Source organism: Canis lupus, chromosome 33 (genome assembly GCF_011100685.1).
Source record: "Canis lupus familiaris isolate Mischka breed German Shepherd chromosome 33, alternate assembly UU_Cfam_GSD_1.0, whole genome shotgun sequence".
NCBI lineage: Eukaryota > Metazoa > Chordata > Mammalia > Carnivora > Canidae > Canis > Canis lupus.
In genome coordinates, this window is record NC_049254.1 from 1,036,502 (window position 1) to 1,056,000 (window position 19,499).

At 42.7% G+C, this 19,499-nt stretch overlaps 1 protein-coding gene and 1 long non-coding RNA gene across 3 annotated transcripts in view; both read left to right on the forward strand.

Annotated features, from left to right (window-relative positions):
• LOC119877828 (ephrin type-A receptor 3) overlaps positions 1-19,499 on the forward strand; it is a 285,497-nt gene that overhangs the window by 86,759 nt on the left and 179,239 nt on the right. For both annotated transcript variants that reach the window (XM_038582501.1, XM_038582502.1), the window contains exon 3: positions 6,449-7,109. In XM_038582501.1, coding sequence (XP_038438429.1) covers positions 6,449-7,109 — 661 coding nt within the window. The remainder of the gene's footprint in view (positions 1-6,448; positions 7,110-19,499) is intronic.
• Positions 17,674-19,499, forward strand: part of LOC102153818 — a 29,462-nt gene continuing 27,636 nt past the window's right edge. Inside the window, exon 1 of the long non-coding RNA XR_005383096.1 lies at positions 17,674-17,826. This is a non-coding gene — a long non-coding RNA (uncharacterized LOC102153818). The remainder of the gene's footprint in view (positions 17,827-19,499) is intronic.

A 19,499-nucleotide genomic window follows, 5' to 3' on the forward strand; every position in this document is an offset into this window, starting at 1 on the left:
GCGCAGGCGGCAGGCGGTCAGGTGACCAGGTGGCCAGGCAGCAGGTGGTCAGGTGGCAGGTGACCAGGCGGGCAGGTGGCCAGGCGGCAGGTGGTCAGGCGACCAGATGGCCAGGTGGCCAGGCGGCAGGTGGCCAGGCAGCAGGTGGTCAGGCGGCAGGTGACCAGGCGGCAGGTGGCCAGGCGGCAGGTGGTCAGGCGGCCAGGTGGCCAGGCAGCCAGGTGGCAGGTGGTCAGGTGGCAGGTGGCCAGGCGGCCAGGGGGCCAGGCGGCAGGTGGCCAGGCGGCCAGGGGGCCAGGCGGCAGGTGGCCAGGCGGCCAGGTGGCCGTCCCCTGGGGTGTGCGGTCGGTATCTTCCGGACGCCTGTGGGCCGGGGAAGGTGCGGCCGCTCAGGGCAGCCTGCGGAGGCGCCTCGATGGGGAGGAGCTGACGGCGGAGCCTCGGCTGGGGAAGGGCTGGCAGGGTCGGGGGGCAGGGGCGGGGACCCCCGGGGCGGGGACCCCCGGGGAGGGGGTCGGGGCCGCGCCCGGGAACAGCGCTCCGCTGCACAGACGCCTGAACAGACGCCTGAATCGGCGATTGTGAGGCGCTCCCTGGCCACTGCTGCCGCCCAGACCCCCGGACTAGAGTTAGGGTCCCGGGGCCACAAATAGGGCACGACGGTCCGCAAGTGCGAGGCCTGAGCCCCCCGGCCAGCCCCCGGGGCCCCGCGCTCCTCCCCGCCCGGCGGCGGCCAGCGCGACCCCGGGCCCCTGCAGTGCGGGGAGCCGGCCCAGGGGGAGCCCCCGGGACCCGGGAGCCGCCGCCGCTTGCGGGGCCTCCGCACACCCGGGGGAGCCCCCTCTCCCCCCTCTCCGGCTCCCTCTCTGGGGCCTCTCCTGGGCCTTCCTTCCTTAGCCGTGACCCCGGCCTCCTGCGGCCCCCCAGGGCCCTGCCTCACCCTCCCCCGCCCCCCCTGCCCTCCAGTCCCCAGCTCCCTCTCTGCGGCCTCTCCTGGGCCTTCCTTGGCCAGGATCCCAGGGCTCCACTCCTTTCCTGGTGTTTCAGCTCTTTTCAGTAAACTTTAGCCAGAACAGGACGTTGTCTCCCCCATATTAACTGAGGCAACTCTAATTTGACTTGATCCACCTTCTGTGGACGCTTAGGGGTTGCAGGTGGTGGGGGAGCGGCCAGTAGGCACTGTTACCGAGATTGCCAGCCCCGGGCCCCTTTGGAGCCTTTCTCTTCTCAGGCTCTAACCCACAGCTTGTGGCCTGAGGCTGTCTCTCCACCATCAAATCCCTCTCATCCTCCTCAATCTCAGGTTACATGTGTAATTCTCTGATGTGACTAAAATCCAACATCAACAGCAAGAGAAATCTAAAAAATATACTATTAGAGGGACGCCCAGGGGGCTCAATGGTTGAGCGTCTGCCTTGGGCTCAGGTCGTGACCTCGGGGTCCTGGGATCGAGTCCCACATCAGGCTCCTTTCTCCCTCTGCCTCTGTCTCTGCACCTCTCTCTGTGTCTCCCAGGAATAGAGAAGTAAAATATTTTTAAAAAATAATAATAAAATAAAAAATATACTATTAGAAATATATCTCGGTGTGTGTACCTGTGTGTCTCTGTGTGTGCTTTTCAGACCCGAATGGGCTAAAGAGCTATTTAAAAATAAATGGGAATATAGCAAGTTTTGTAGCTATCACTGTACCTGACACTCAACAGTGACATTCCTACTGTGGAGTGAAGATGCTGACGCAGAGTAAATGTTCACATATCTCAAGGATGAGCACTGCATTTTGAAATGGCTTTGCGTGGGTACAAAGGGGAATAAACGTGGGAGTAAGAAACATGAGTGAAGAAAGAATGACATGAATCCACTTAATATCACATACAATTGTTGAGCTTAAGATTAGTCATCCTTAGCATTTTGTGAAGTGCAGAATTATGTGTTTCTTAATAGCCATTGAAATGCAAACGTAATATTGTAGACATAAGAATATTGGTGATCATTTTCTTTTTGTCATCTGCAGATTTCTAAGAGATTGGCATTAAATCTTAGGTAAATCATGAGAAGTTTTCTTTCTTTTTAAGTATTTCCCAAATTCTATGAGCCTCTGCACCAAACACATTATAGGTTCTCCTTCCTTAAATGAAATGTACATATTTTCTTTCCTTCCTCATTCCCTAGAGTAAGTTACTAAAAATGTATCCAAGACAGTAAGTGATATAGAGTATAAATCCTTAATTACTATAATTGAGGTTTATCAGAATGATAGTTACTAGGTTAAATGCTGATTAATGATTAAAAATAGGCGTTTTCCTTCCAGAATACATGCTTCACTCAGCGACAAGGAACTGTTCTATCCGGAAAAATATTAGTTGTCTCCCTTGTTTCCTACACTGCGTTTTGATAGTAGGGAGGTTCACCATGTCTATGCTTTTTGGAATAGATTTCAGAACGACCTTTTTAGGGAGAGGAAGTCTGGATACATGATTTTCTTATGGTTGAAATAATTATGATTGAAAAAAGAAATAAAAAACAACCAAGGAACTCAACTCTGGCCTTTGTGGTCTAATAGTAAAAGCTCAGAGTAAGAATCTGGGAACTAGGCTAAACATCAGAATTGTTGAATTTGGAGAATTTAAGCTTTAGAAAAAATTTGAGTTCTTTCTAGTTCTGTGTCCCCTTTTGCTGAAGACACTGTTACTGCTGAATACTCCTTGTAGGGATTTTTTTTTTTTAATTAGGAAGGTGAAGGGAAATATACTTTCTTTTTTCTTTGTACCACCTGATTCTATGTCACCCATTTTCTTCTTCTAAGTTTTCCTCTGGACAATTACTATGGCAATGTAGTATTCCTGATAATTTATGAACATCACACATTAGTTCTTGGGAGTAGGAAGAAAGGATAAGCATGGGCGTACTTCAAGTCTGTAATGTGTAAACATCACGGGCACAGCTTTAATAATTTGTGGTTGCTGCTGCTGTTGAGAAAATGCTCATTTAGGATTTTATTTCTTTTAAAAAAATTTTTAATGTATTTTTTTTATTGGACTTTGATTTGCCAACATACGGTATAACACCCAGTGCTCAGGATTTCTACTGTCTTTAGTCCTCAGCAAATGCTAGGGTTCGGGACTTGCTGCTTTTGCAAGTGGACTGATAAGGCAAGCCACCATCACTTACATACAATTTGGTCTTCATTACAAATTAATTAAGTGATAATTGCTCTTTGCAACCTTTTATGTGCAAAGCATGCTGGTGCTGTTTGCATTGTCTTCCTGCAATTCATACCTCTCCATTCAGGGACTTGTAATAGCTTGCCAAATTAACATTGAGAGGAAAAATGTTAAACTGCAGTGAGATCTCCATAATTAAAATCATATTGTATATCAAATTATGAAAATCTCTGTGTGGTCATCACCTCTATTTTGATGCCTAGTAAAATAATCTTCATAGCAGGATAAATTTGCAACCGATTCATCAGCTGAAGTGCAAACTCATATCTATTCTAATAAAAAAAATAAACCCTGTGTTAACACATTTTAAGTCAATTGATTTATTTCTAAATAATGATGTCTGTGGCCTAATTTTCTGTAAAATGTCCACATACACCACTTATTCTCTGGAGTTTTGCTCGTTTTGTCATAGTTTTCTACAATGTCATTATAGAAGCAATGTGATAATAATAGACAAGATTCTACATAGTACTGACTTTTTTATATCAGAGTTTTTAGGAGTTCCAACTTTGTTCATTCTTTTTATATTTTTCTGATATTAAACATATATATAAATTTTGCTTTGTGACTTTACTATTACAGGCAACTCAATGTAAGATTATCAGAACTGAGAATCTTATGGAGACTTTTTTTCTTGAGAACTCCCTGTATAAATACATTCATAAAGTAGGTGTTTGAAAATGGTGTATTAAAGATTATTAAAAGTTCAGGATGGGCATTTGGTTTTCTTATATCAAGATATAAATATATTTGTATATCAGATCTAGGATTTTCTAAAATAGTCTAAATTTGTTCTTTTGTTGGACTATTGGTATGACAAAGAAGTCAAACCAATTTTGCTTCCAGAAAATGAGTGCCTCTCGTATTCTAGACCCTGATTGACCAAAGTTATTACCATAAGTAGTGATTTTTTACTAGTTGCTTTTGTTTTGTTTTTAGGTTTGTAGAAGAGCAAGGGAGAATAAGAAACTTTTAAATTGTGTTTATTGCATTGGGGGGTGTCTAGAAGTTGATTTGATAATTTAAACATCCTAATGTAAATAATTTATTTTTTCTAATAAAATAAAAGGCCAAATAAATGCTATATTTCTTGCTTGTGATTACCATTAATTCAATAAATTAATATTTTATCTAGTGTTATGACAGGAAGTTCTGGATTGGAATTCCTATGTGTTTTTAAAATATATAAATAGAAAAAGTTCATCTATTTTAAATACCATTGATTTAGGTAAGTATTGAAAAGTTGCCATTCTTGATGAAAATAACTAACTCCCTTAATGGAGAAAAGAATTTGGGATCCATTTCTAATGAGTTTCACAAAGATTTCATTTACATATTTAATTACAAAATTAAAATATATTCTGTAATATGAACTTTATATTTGTACTCCCTTGAATGATTCCTACGTATGTGATGAGAAAAAATAATTTTTCTACATCTCTCAAAAGATAAAATTGTATGTTGCATATTATGGAGGATATGAAGAGGTCCCAAAAGGTAGCAAATGCATATGAAACAAAATTAAACTAATCTTAGTGGGTATCACAGATTAAATTTATAAATGCATAAAGAATTTAGCAAAGGTTGGATAGTACATATCGGAGGGGGGAAAAAAGAGAGAGGGAAACAAATGATAAGAGACTTGAGGATAGAGAACAAACTGAGGGCTGCTGGAGGGGAGGTGGGGGGATGGGCTAGATGGTGATGGGTGTCAAGGAAGGCCCTTGTGATGAGCACTGGGTGTTGTAGGTAAGGGATGAATCACTGAATTCTACTCCTGAAACCAATATTGCACTGTATGCTAACCAACTAAATTTTAAATAAAAACTTGAAAAAAAATAAAGGTCATATAGTATGAAATGTTTCTTAAGAACGGCAGGGGTATGGAAGGCTTCAGGGAGAAAAGAGCATGGTCAAGTTGGGGTCGTACCATAAACAAAAGAAGATCTAACACGGCTTTTGACAAGAGTAAAAACGTTGACACTGACAAGGACGTAGTATGTGAAACATGTAATTCACTAATCTCAATTCAAACTTTTAGAAAAACGTAAATGTATTTTGGAATCAGCTTTTGGAAGAATGCCAATACTGAACTAAAGAGTTTGAAGTTATTTGTATAGACGATGGGCAGCCATAGAAGAAGGCTTTGAATTCAAGCACGACAGGACAAAAGACATATTTTCCTGGCAGCCCAAGACAAATTTGGCATGGCAAACAAAACAAAACAAAACCAAAAAACAAGAAAAACTATTATACACAGGTATAATAGTTAGAAACAGATGCAAATAGTTGCAAAATCATAAGTACCACAAACAGTGGGATGCAGCTTAAAAGCTTCCTGGGACCTATTCTAAGGATCACAGAAAGCAGTGCTTCACTGTCCTAAAAAGTCTTGAAACTTTTTAAGTGTTTTTGCAATGAAAAAAATGTTAGGATAACCTTAACTGCTTTAAGAACAAAAACCCTAATAGCCACTTATTTCTTATTTGTGTAAAATTCAATATGAGTAAAAGGTAATAAGAATTGAAATGTTCACTACATTTGCATCTTGTTTTCTGTGTATGTCTATTAAGTTTTTATTTTGTTGGCAGGGAGAAGCATGTTTGTATTTTTACTTCAGATTTTTTTCTTAGTTCACCAACATGTGTTCCTTGTAATGACTATGTTAAAAAATGTCATGCAAGGAGGTATGTGGTATTGATATCATTTAGATTCACCTTGTTTTGCCACACATTGATTTTACTAAATTCTGAACTGAATTGGGAAAACATGAATAAAAATTCATTTTAGGCAGCAGTATTTTTCATTCTCTTCTTAAAATAACAATACACAAAACCGAATGTATAACAAAACTATTTTATAGTGTTATTTGAGATAACTGATTTGAGGTTGTGATGCTGGAGTATTTGTCTACATATAATCAATTGCTAAGCAACTTTTTCCCTGAATATCCCACAAACCACAATACAATTCGAATGTATTAATCAAAATTAGAAGTTGCTTAGTTTTGATGAACTCAAAGAACTTTGCAAATAGTAAGCCTACATATGAGAATGTTACAGAGTTGTTCCATCTCATGATTTGTAATGAGCAATGCTGGAGTTTCTCTTTAATAATTTTGCATATCTTGTGATTGCATTAACACCGTCCTCTTGTGTTCATTATTATTCATTATGCTTCATTCATTAATTCTGCCTCTCATTTTCTTCTCCTTTGATTCTCCAGTGGGAAGAGATCAGTGGTGTGGATGAGCATTACACACCCATCAGGACTTACCAGGTGTGCAATGTCATGGATCACAGTCAAAATAATTGGCTGAGGACAAACTGGGTCCCCAGAAACTCAGCTCAGAAGATCTACGTGGAGCTCAAATTCACTCTGCGGGATTGCAATAGCATCCCGTTGGTTCTGGGAACTTGCAAGGAGACTTTCAACCTGTACTACATGGAGTCTGATGATGATCATGGGGTCAAATTTCGAGAACACCAGTTTACAAAGATTGACACCATCGCAGCTGATGAAAGTTTCACCCAAATGGATCTCGGCGACCGTATTCTTAAACTCAACACTGAGGTTAGAGAAGTAGGTCCCGTCAACAAAAAGGGATTTTATTTGGCATTCCAAGATGTTGGTGCTTGTGTTGCCTTGGTGTCTGTGAGAGTGTACTTCAAAAAGTGCCCGTTTACCGTGAAGAATCTGGCTATGTTTCCAGACACAGTACCCATGGATTCCCAGTCCCTGGTGGAGGTCAGAGGGTCTTGTGTTAACAATTCTAAGGAGGAAGATCCTCCCAGGATGTACTGCAGTACGGAAGGTGAATGGCTCGTACCCATTGGCAAGTGCTCATGCAATGCTGGCTATGAAGAGAGAGGTTTCGTGTGCCAAGGTAAGAGTCTTCTCTGTTTCCCTTCGGGTGGCGTTGCTCCCTGGTGAGGTTATTATCGTTGCATAACTGAAAGAAATGAACCCAGCCTGAACTCACTTGGCAGCAAAACGGGCCTCGAGCAGAACAGTCTATTTATAGACCAAATTTATCTCACTTGATGTGTTGATCCCTAGTTTGTTGTAGAGATAATAACGTGTTTGACTGCATGGTGCTGGCCTGTATCCCGCTAGAGGTGTTACATATGCTATTTTTAAGTTTTGTCTGCTATTTAATGACTCTGGTGGTATGACTGTAGATCAACTGAAAGTAAAAAAAAAAAAATCTGTGTCTTTTATGTGGAGGGAAGAAACATCGTTGGCACTCAGGTAATCTGATTCTAACAGAATTAGATACTACATCGACTATGTGTTTTTCTATCTCACAGTGGTATGTACCTTGTGTTATAAAATAGTCTTCAGTGACATCTGTGCATCAAATATGTGTTTATGTACAATGCACTAGTGCTTTAATATAGATTATTTCATTTCAAAATCAGGGTTGATACCTTAGCATTTGATGTATAGAGTGGTAATTAAAAAAAATATTTTGTTTCATGGTTTGGCCCTGTAGGCTGCCCAGGAGGATGTCTGTACTGCACCTTCGGTTGGGATGCATATTTGATCCTTAATATAGTAGCAAAGAATATGTCATCAAGTTGATTTTTATTAAAACTCTCTTTGCACTTGAAGTAAAATTAATAAAAAAATAACCTTTTTTCATATAAAATATGACATATTGGATGAAAACTTCCACTTAATCCCAAATTTGTTAACTTTACGTTAGGCAAGGTTTGTATTTAAGAACACACTGAAATCACTAAAAATTTTAAACATAGGGGACGCCTGGGTGATCAGTGGTAGAGTGTCTGCCTTCAGCTCAGGGCGTGATCCTGGGGTCCTGGGATCCAGTCCCACATCGGGCTCCCCGCAGGGAACCTGCTTCTCCCTCTGCCTATATCTCTGCCTCTCTTTCTGTGTCTCTCTGAATAAATAAATAACATCTTAAAAAAAGTTTTTAATGTATAAATACATAGGAGAATTTAACTATGTAGTTCTTGGAATCTATTCTATTTTAATACCTTTGTTTGCTGTTACACTAGGACAAAGAAATTGAACTTGGTATTCTCTTTGTACCCATTCAGTAAATCTCAAACCATGCAGAAGAAATGAATATCGTTTAGACATAAATTAACTTCTCTAACAATGTGAATGGAACATAGCATTTTGCTTTTGACTAGAGACATGGTCTATAGAAAAAACTTAATGTGAGCAAAGTCTACACTCTGGTCTCGTGCTTCTCCATGTTACTTGGATCCTTGGAGAGCACCATCAGAAATATCATTACTAAATACGGTTTTGAAAGTTCTAAAATTGAAGCAGCATAGTAGATACTACCCCCTTATATACATGCGTGGAGAGAAATCTCAATGGCCTTTATGATCCACTTCGAATCACATTTTGTCTCTATGGTACTCTTTATGATATGTGATATTTGTGAAAATTATTTTAAATAAAACAATACAGGGCTAACTCAGGAGGAATTTCAAAATTGTCCATTCTCTCTAATTTGGTCTCTGTGGAACCGGTCCCTGATATCCACACCAGGAGAGGAATCGGTATGCCTCCTTCTCAGTTATATATATCAATGTATGCAGAACTATCTCATAAACTATGACAGTGAGCAAGAAACCTAATCATTAGATTGTAGATTTTAAATAATTTTCATATGTTTAAAAATCTTATTGAGAGTTGTAAGAAATAGAAAAATAAGTATCAGTGAGGTAAATAGAATCTCACAAAAGTATCATTAGTAGAAATAGAGCATGCAAACTTATGTTACATGCTGTCTTGGAGACAAACTAGTAGAAGAAGAAAAGAGTCGCGTGAAGATGAATTCAGGAAGTTCACAACGAATTCAAAATTACTTTGCTTTTTTTTTATTTTTTAAGATTTCATTTATTTATTTGAGAGGCAGAGAGCACAAGCAGGGTAGCAGCAGGCCCACAGAGCAGGGAGCCCGCTGTGGGGCTCGATCCAGGACCCCAGGGTCATGACCCTAGCCGAAGGCAGACGCTGACCCAGAGTGGCTTTGTTTTGAACTACATTTTAATTTACTGAACCGCTCTTTAAAGTAACTACTGTGTTATCCCATCATATTCCAAGATCACTCCTAGAGACAAGGATTTATTTTTATTTATCTTTTTAATTAACTGTGTGTACTTACCTTGTGCAAGAGCACACACAAGGTGGGCAAGGGGCAGATGGAGAGGGAGAGGGTGAATCAGCATGGAACTCCCCATGGGCTGGATCCTGGGACCCTGGGACTGTGCCTTGAGCCAAAATCTCGAGGAGGACGCTCAGCCGACTCAGCCACCTACATGCCCTTACAGATGAGGATATATGTGAAGGCTTCATGTCCCTGAATCTTGTTTATCATGTTGAAGGATTGAAGGATGCCAACAGCGCCTCTTTGATACAGTGATGCTACATCATCAGACCTCCTCTCCCAACATTTAGAAATACTAGTCAGAATGAGATACACATGTATAAATAGCAAATTATTTTAAGACAAAGGTCTTGAAGATAAATCAATAAAAACAATCATAGTAGAATCAGAGATGGTGCATGAAATGGGATGTGATTGTAATTTAAGGGGGGGGGGGGGTATTTCTTTACTGATGTAATTTAAAGGTGGAACATGTTCTTGAAGTTGTATCTTGATATTTGCTGATGTTTCCAAGTGAATTTTGGCTTCCTTTCTTCTCACAATCACAAAGTCTCTGTGTATTCAGGTTATTAGACAATGTGTCGAGGTTTTCTACTTTGTTCTGATTTACATATTTAACAGATATTTGTTTGACTATATTAGTTTGGACATTACTGTGTGTGTCTTAAAAATCCGATACTCAACCAATTCATTCTGCATCTGGTTATTGGCTGTAATTTTGCTGCTGTTGTCAGTAGTGGTGCTGGTATTTCTTGCGGTGGTTATGGTCCTCCCCCTCCCCTTTTTAAATGATTTTATTTATTTATTTAACACAAAGAAAGAGAGAGAGAGAGACAGAGAGCACAGGCAGGGGGGCAGCAGAGGGAGAGGGAGAAGCAGGCTCCCCACTGAGCAGAGCCCCATGTGAGCTGAGGCTCCATCCCAGGACCCAGGGATCATGGCCTGAGCCAAAGGCAGATGCTTAACCGACTGAGCCACCCAGGTGCCCTTTAGCTTTCTTTTCTAGGTTTTAATTGTTCAGTTGGCTTTTCAGTAAGCTTATAGGCTGGCCTGAATAGCGTGCCAGGACTTTAACAGGTGAGCATTTTAGCAGCAGTGCTGCTGTTCAGGACAGAGATGGATGGTAACCCTCAAAAAAGAAGCCAATGGAAAGATAGCTAAACAAACTTCATGTGAGATCAGTTTTGTTTTTTTACTTTTTTTCCAAAAATATTGTGTCATCCTTTTTTAAAAAAGGATGGGTCAGTACCTTGACATACCAACTACTTGGAATACACATCTCGGGATAATTTTATAACACAATGATCAGTAACCTTAGGCTTTCAGGTTCCTAATACAAAAGAAGATAAGCCTCATTCACTTTATTTGAAAGAATATTTACTGAGTTCCTATTCCACTCTAAGCATTGTATCATAACTCAGAGATTTTTTTTAACTTTCATTACTTACTAGATGCCAGTGTGCTTATTTGCTAAGCCACGTCTATGACCTTATTTATCCCCTCTACATGACCTATAGGTACCTATTATTATTATCTACATTTAAAAAAACGGAGAACAAAGCTTTCGCAGGTTAAATATCTTGCCTCAGTTTCTTTAATGAGTAAGTGTTGGATTGCAGATCTGGAACCAGGCAGCCTGCTTCCCAAGGCTGCAGCCTTAACCTCAATCCACTTTGCTTCCCTATGATTTAGTCCAGTGGTGACAGAGACCAAGAAACCCCATGAGGATACACATTCCACTGGAGTCAAGAGTACTGTTAACTTGAAGGAGGAGTAGGACCACAGGGATTTGGCACAAAGTAACCAAGAATCTGTTAATATAAGGTTTAATGTAATTCAGCTTATTTTTCACATCTTTCTGCTTCTAGAATTTTTAGAAAGAAGAGTTGCTAGCCAAAGTGTAATATTTTGGGGAGACTAAGCTTAGCCGGGGTGACATCTAATAAAATCTGGATATATAGATCATCAAGCATCTTAGCTATACAAAAAAAATTTAAATAGATGCTTTGACCATTTATTAGTACAGAGTAATAATGTGCTAGGCACAGAGGATGGATTGTTTCTACCTCACAGGAGTTCATCATCTACTATGAGAGACAAATACACAAATGAATAATTTTAATGCAGGGCAGACCAGTCAACCTTGTACCAGGTGTACCAGGGACTTTGGCAATGTAGGAGAAGGACAGATTAATTTTGAGTATCTCAAAATGGAATACTTTTGAATTTCCATTTACGAAATGGAAATCGTTTATTAATGGTGAGAAGCCTTTTGCATTGAGAGATTTAGACCATCACTGGCAGTGTTAAAACTTTCGTTGTAAGGAAAAGAGGCTAACTACCTTACATAGCTTACTCCTTGCAGAAAATAAAGTTTATAATTTGTTTATTGAATCATTATCTCAGCATCTAAAAATGCACAGAAGGCCCATTAGAGCTTTGTGTTCTGAGCTTGTTCCACAGGGAGGCTTTCTAGAGAAGGTCAATCCCATAAGCGGGTCCTTTTCTGATTTTACTAATGAAATATTCTGAACTATTTATTTCACCACCCATGGGTTATTGGGACAGTAAATCACTACACATGCTTCAAGAGATAAAGAGCGATGTAACGATTAATAAGAAAAGTAAGAAATCAGGGATCCCTGGGTGGCGCAGTGGTTTGGCGCCTGCCTTTGGACCAGGGCGTGATCCTGGAGACCTGGGATCGAATCCCACATCGAGCTCCCGGTGCATGGAGCCTGCTTCTCCCTCTGCCTGTGTCTCTGCCTCTCTCTCTCTCTCTCTCTGACTATCATAAATAAATAAAAATTAAAAAAAAAAAGAAAAGTAAGAAATCATACATGAGACTTATTTTTCTGGTAGTTCCTGTAATATATAATTTTAAAATAGGGCTTTAGTTTAAATAAGTTTTCTACCACTTTAATGATAGAGGAGGAAATCATGGTATCTCTTTTAACTTACTGTGTGTAGCTTAAGCATTTGGACCATGTTTCCAGTGTCTGGGGGAGCTGACTGGATGTCATCAAATTACAGGTTGAGTTGTTTCTTTAGGATGTTAATAAACCTCTTTTAAAACAATAACATTAAAAATTAAAATTATAAACCTAAATCATCTTCTGTTTGCTTTCAATCATTAACAATCAAAATATACTTGATTTATTCCACCAGGGAAATCATTTGTATGTCTTCATCCCAGCATAATTCTTTTAACCTTTTAAGATTGGAGATGTGAAGAAATCTTTCATTAATGCCAAGAGAACCTTGTGAAACATTATTATTTTTTTAATCCTGGCTAATGAATTGTGCTATCTGCTTTGATTTAGTTAGGACAGAAAATATGAGAATGCTAATGGATTTTTATATAGTCAATTAATTACATTTGAGGCAGATACCAGGAGGTTACTATAAATATTCCTGCTCCTACAAACTTTGTTTAGACTTAATGTACCAAATACCTTATTAATGTCACTGAGGAATCTGTTGCTCTGTGTTTTATCTCTGTGCATTCGTGGTGGAATGCAAAGTTTATTCCTTGTTTTTGTACATTAGCAGCTTAATAGAAAAGTGTGTTTGATGTGATGTATGAAGACAGCTAGACTTCCTGATGATTATCCGTGGTTATGTTTGTTTCACGTAGGACTCAGGATATCAGTTATTCTCCATTGCTTTCTTGGTCAATTCAGAAACCCTTAAAAAGTTGTCAAGGTTTCAATAACAAAATGATTTGGGGATTTTGCTTACTCGGTCAGAGGAGGTAGAGAAAATTGAAAATCTCATTTGAAGTTTCTTAGCACCTGCTACTGACTCTATTTGCACCTTCTGGAACTGTGAGGAGTTCATGATTTTTAGAGAGTTCAGAGGCATTTCTCTCAGAGGCCCTTGGCTCAGTCAGTTAAGCACCTGGATCTCGATCTCAGCTCAGGTCTCGATCTTTGGGTCGTGAGTTTGAGGGCTCCATGCTGGGCCAGGAGCCTAGTTAAAAAAAAGAAAAGAAAAGAACAAGAAGCATTTCTTTCCAGTTTCAGACTGGAAGTTCCTTGAGGGAGGAGGCCACGTCTTGTTCTTTTTTAGGAACATCATACCTAGAACTAACAGAGTATAATTAAGTTCTCGGATACTTACCGAATAGATCCTCACAGAAGGAACTATTCCAACTAAGCATTCTTACAGAGTAAGTTCTAGAGAGACTATGCCTTATGCTATTTATCGTTGAATCTGCAACGTCTTTCAGACACATGACAATGTTCATTTCATCGAATTTGAAATGAGCACATCTGACTGTTAGGTCACACACAGTTGTTAGATCCACCTAACTATCCAGATGTTAATTAGTGAAAACGTGAGAGAGACTAATAAACTTTAAACTATCACTTTATCTCATCTATTCATTAATTAGTATCTGGTACCTGAGAGATACCAGATACTAATACCTTTTCTCTTTTATGAATTTATGATGAATATTGTTTTTCTGACTTGCAAAAAATCAATTGACTGTCCTACCGATAATAAAGCAAAGTTCTATTTATGAAGTTGCTGGAATCATTTTTGTTTTACACAGTAATTAAAGGATGAGTCTGTAATTATTGGGTTTCTTACCTCGAATTATGAAAAATTTATCTGTTTTCCCTGAGTTTAAAATGATAGCCCTCCATTCCCACTTTGCCTTTAGCACTTGCGCACCCATGACTTTTCAAACCAATGAATTTGTTTTAATAAAAAATTTGCCACTGATAATTACTAATGTAAATCTTTCATCGAGTTTCTGTGTCTTCTCGCCAGTTTATAGAAGAAGTTACCGTACCATTAGCTTGATGCAGAAAGTGCCCCTCCACTCATGTTTGCTTTCAAACTTCAGTTTACATTAAACTGTTTTATTTAGCAAGAGGCTCTTGTCACTGACAAATGTCACTGCCCCAGAAATGCTGCTTATCGACTGTGTGGCTAAATAGTTTGAACCTATTTCTTCATCCATACGGGGGAGTGTGATAATATGATAATATTTACCCTTTTTTAAAGATTTTATTTATTTATTCATGAGAGACACACACAGAGAGAGGCAGAGGCACAGGCAGAGAGAGAAGCAGGCTCCCTGCAGGGAGCTCTATGTGGGCCTCCATCCCGGGACCCTGGGATTATGACCTGAGCCAAAGGCAGATGCTCAACCACTGAGCCACCCGGGCGTCCCAATCTTTATCCTTTAGAATTGTCAATGAGTATACTTGGCATGTTGTAGAGTATCTAGCAGAGGGTAAAAGGTGTTTGAACATCATCATTATTTTTAGTCATCGGCATCCTGGGAGTGAGTAATCCTTGCTCTCTTGTTTCATCTGTGTCAAAACAGATGTGTTAGTAAAACACATGTGTGTGTTAGTAAAACATGGGTTATGTTACCTTATACAGGTTAACTTTAGCTACATAATCTTGACAATTCCATTGTTTAGAGAGGGAAAAAATAATAAGACGTCTCTTCTTTAAATATCATTTTCCAGTCTTTGTCTTGACCTGGAGGGCCATTTCATAGGTCAGTTTTAAGATATTTTCCCAAGATTCTAACGCAGTTCACCATCATCCCTTGTCAAATAGTTGTAGGGTATTTGCTTTTAGGAAACCATCTTTTTCTTTTACTATGCTAAAATCTGTGAACCTTCAGATACTTTGTCTGGTCTCGTGTTTCAAAGGTGGAAATAATGATTTAAGCAATACCTGTATGCTAAATATAAAGTCTTTGGGAAACACAAATAATTTTCTCATTGAAATTGTTTGAGGGCCTGTGTGTAGAAAAATGCGGATTGAGCTTTCCAATACAGTATTCAGTATGGGAATCTAAGACAGGAGGAAAAAAATAATTTCAGTTGCAGAAAGTAAAATAGGTGTAATTTTACTTGAAAGAAGTTGTTTTTGTCATCACATCTTAGTCTCATTTTCAGAAAAAGATTAGGACACGGTTTTATATACCACTCACTCAGTATTTATGAAATGCAAACCCACCTAAAAAGTGATTAGAATTTTCCAGGGAAAAGACACATTTAAGCCCACTTCTGTGTGAGAGGTAGAATATTAGTTATTTTGACTATATATAAAATATGGTTATTTGGCATCCTAATAAATATCACCTTTTCTGATAGCTCGCAGATCTGGCCTGGTAATTTACAGTCAAGTAGCTGGGCTCTGAAGGAACTCTTGAAATTTCATTCCTTTACTCTAGATTCCTCTGGGGTCTATACATATAGTCTTCCTTGTTCTGATTTGTAAAACAAGGATTATGTCATCATGTAAAACAAGTATTTTAAAGCTGATACATCATCGACAGCTTTTGTAAAAAGTATTCATCTTTAATTTTTCAACATGCTTTTTCTTTCCAGCTCTTCAGATATTATTAAAGCTTCTGTATTTTAAAATTTAAAGAATGCAGTATAAATTTGGTCAGAATGCATGTTATCATTCTAAAAAGAGATTATTGATATTTCATCAACTTTTCCAGTTTGTTTTATTGTTTTTAGGGAAATCAAACCTTATGCAAAATAAACTAGGAAGTAGACCTTTTTCTCCCTCTTGAGATACTTAGATTCTGTGAGAGGCGTTGGTAGTAGTTTCACAAAGATTGCTTTGCAAGTACAGATCCATTGTGCACTTTCCACCTTCTTTCCTGTGATTTCTGCCCCCATTTCTGTCTGTGTTTGGAGTTTTGACAATCCCTTATTCGTTTCAGAGTAGAACTTATGAGAGCTGTTAAGGGTTTACGTTACCACTCTGACAGCTGACGCTAGACTTTAATAGAAAGCAATTGCAGAGAGGGGTATAAGTTTTGGTGATACTTGATGAAAGTGCTCCTAGCGTGAGAGCCGTTTGGAAGAAATCATGACTAGAGACACTGCATAGATGCTCTGCTCTTGTATCTTCTTGTCTTCCATGATGTGGACAAAACATCCTGTTGGCAGATAACTGCGATCACTTAGGGATGTCTCTTTTAGGAACAGAATCCATGATGTCACATAGAAAAATAATGTATCATGAACTTTAGTTGTGTTGCTATTTACCACTTTCCAGTAGTCCTCTGAGACAGGTTGCTGCTGATTGCCCTTTAGAAACAATCACAGTTTTGGACTTCTAATCACAGATATGTTTTGTGAGAGGAGACCCAGAGATTCCAAGGGTGAGTTGAGATCATGAAACTCATAACCATCATATGAACAGTCACAGACCTTTTGCATTGTAAAAAAAATAAAATAAAAATAAGTGAGAGTAACTTCTAAATAAATGAAAGACCCTCCATGTACAATATCCCCAAAATCTGTGTTCAGTGGTCAGTTACAAGGTCACAGAAGGTTAGCATGGATGCTGTGATTGAGAATGGCTGCTGCCTTTTGACAGGAAGACTCACTTTCAGCAAAAGGGAAAGCAGGGCAGCCCGGGTGGCTCAGTGGTTTGGTGCTGCCTTCAGCCCAGGATGTGATCCTGGAGACCCGGGATCGAGTCTGCTTCTCCCTTTGCCCACCCCACCCCCCTCTGTATCTCTCATGAATAAATAAATAAAATCTTTAAAAAAAAAGGGGGGGGGGAAGCATATGCTATGGGATGAAAGAATGCCATTCTTGAATTAATGCATAAAGAACATGTAAAGTTTTGTGAGACTCAGAAATGAAGCTGTAAATATAAATGGTTGGAAAGGAACATTTTTGCTTCTCTGGTAGTTATTAGAGAGGAAAATTTGTATTTCAGAGATTTGGATCCACTTGCTCTCTATGTCATGCTGCTATATTGAAGATGGACTATTCCGGTCTATCAGTCAACGTGTGTAAAGGCCTTACAGCATCCAGAATTGATTAATGTGCTGAGCTGGGGGGAAGGACAATACAGTTCTTGCTCCCCACCACCTTGGATCCCAAAGAGTAGCTGAACTGAACTTATGCTAAAAGGAAACAAGCACAATATCTGTAAGCGCATAAGGGGAAAACGAGGAGTAAGCATAAGAGATGAATATGGCTTAGAGACTCACCAGAATGTGTTGCTAAAAGGGAGTAAATGGAGAGGGCTCAATCTCTGTGGAGTCAAATATCCCATCACTTATTCATTTTCATCCAATGGAATTGAATGAATACCCACTATACCATGGAAATACGGCACTGAACGCAACAGAAAGTGGCCCTGCCCTCAAGGAAACTAGATTTTAGTGGAAATGTCATGGAATCAAATGCTAATGCAGATTCTTTCATTGTACCACCGATGGGGTGTTAAAGCGTAGGCTGAGCGCTCAGGCCCGCGAGCTTGCCTCCACGGGCGCGTGGCGAAGCCTCGGGGGGACTTTCCGTTGTCACAGCCTGGGGACGGGCCTGCCCCTGGCAGCTCGCCTGCAGGGGCCAGAGATGTTGCTCGACCTCAGACGTGCACGGGGCAGCCCTGTAACAACACATCGCCCCGCAAACCATGTCAAGACGGAGAACCGTGGCCGACGGTAACCCCTCCTTTTACGGAATTTTAAATCAGGGCCAAACGGCCAAATCCCGTATTAGCAGGGCCTCACCTGGGACCCAGGCTGAAGGGTCTCATGACAGTACCTCAGGGCTTGCGCTTTGGGATTTACCTGGACTTCACTTAGAAACAGGCCTTTTAGAGGCCTGGGGAGTCCGCTGGACCCCAGTAGCTGGAAAGTGACCCGCAGGCAAAGAAAAACAAAAGCAAGATTCTTCCCGGGGGAGAACGAACGCGGGTGTGGGGAGCACTTCCGTGACGGAGGGAGGAGGGCATCGCCGGCAGCGAGGGGCGGGAGGGCGGCCCGGGGCAGTGCACGGGGTCACGGCGGGGGGGCCGCGCGTGTGCAGGGGCGGGGGTCCTGGGCCAGGGGGCGGGCAGCCGCCTGGGTGGGCCCCCGGGGCTCCGACGACCCGACCCGTGACGGCCTTGTCTGGGTCTGGTGGGGACGCCAAGCAGCCGCGGCCCGCCTGGCTCCGCGACCGAGGCGGGCCTCCTGGGGCCGTGGGCGGGGCCTCCCGGGACTGGGGGCGGGGCCTCCCGGGGCTGGGGCGGGGCCTCCCGGGGCAGTGGGCGGGGCCTCCCGGGGCTGGGGCGGGGCCTCCCGGGACTGGGGGCGGGGCCTCCCGGGGCCGTGGGCGGGGCCTCCCGGGGCCGGGGGCGGGGCCTCCCGGGGCCGTGGGCGGGGCCTCCCGGGGCTGGGGCGGGGCCTCCCGGGGCTGGGGCGGGGCCTCCCGGGGCAGTGGGCGGGGATCCCGGGACTGGGGGCGGGGCCTCCGGGGCCGGGGCGGGGCCCGGGGCCGTGGGCGGGGCCTCCCGGGGCCGTGGGCGGGGCCTCCGGGACTGGGGGCGGGGCCTCCGGGGCGGGGCGGGGCCTCCCGGGGCAGTGGGCGGGGGCCTCCGGGGCCGTGGGCGGGGCCTCCCGGGGCTGGGGCGGGGCCTCCCGGGACTGGGGGCGGGGCCTCCCGGGGCCGGGGCTCCCGGGGGGGGGCGGGGCCTCCCGGGGGGGGGGGCGGGGCCGGGGCCGGGGGGGCCTCCGGGGCTGGGGCGGGGCCTCCCGGGGCTGGGGCGGGGCCTCCCGGGGCCGGGGCGGTGCCTCTCGGGGCCCGGGGGAGGGTGGGGGGTGGCTCCCGGGGCCTGAGCGGGGGCCTCCCGGGCCGCACGCAGAGGGCTGGCAGGGGGTGCCCGCGGGGGCCAGGCCTCCCTCGGCCGCACCCCTTCCCTCCCGCTCCGGGGAAGGCGCAGGACGGTAATGCGGCCACGGCGGGCGCTTGGGTGGAGCCTCGCCTCGCTCTGACGGCCCCGCCCCGCCCCCGCGGCCTCGGAGGAGGTGGCCCCGGGGAGGCCCAGCGTGTGGCCGCCGAGCAAGGCCCTGTGCCCCGAGGCACGTCCGCCCTGCACGTACAGGCGTGGACAGGTTCACGGGTGGGTGCGTGGTGCTTGTACACACCCGTAAGCACACACGTTAGCACTGTGCGTCCAGCATACATATATTTAGTTATTATAGCGCGTGTACTTATCAATGCACTTAAGCACCTTCTTTCTGAAAGAAGCTAAGATGAGTGAAGTACGGAATAGAGTATCAAAGCGAACTTCAGAAGGGGTTGGACGGCCGCGTACATTCTTGTGTTTCTTTGTGTTGCTTTTACAACGAGG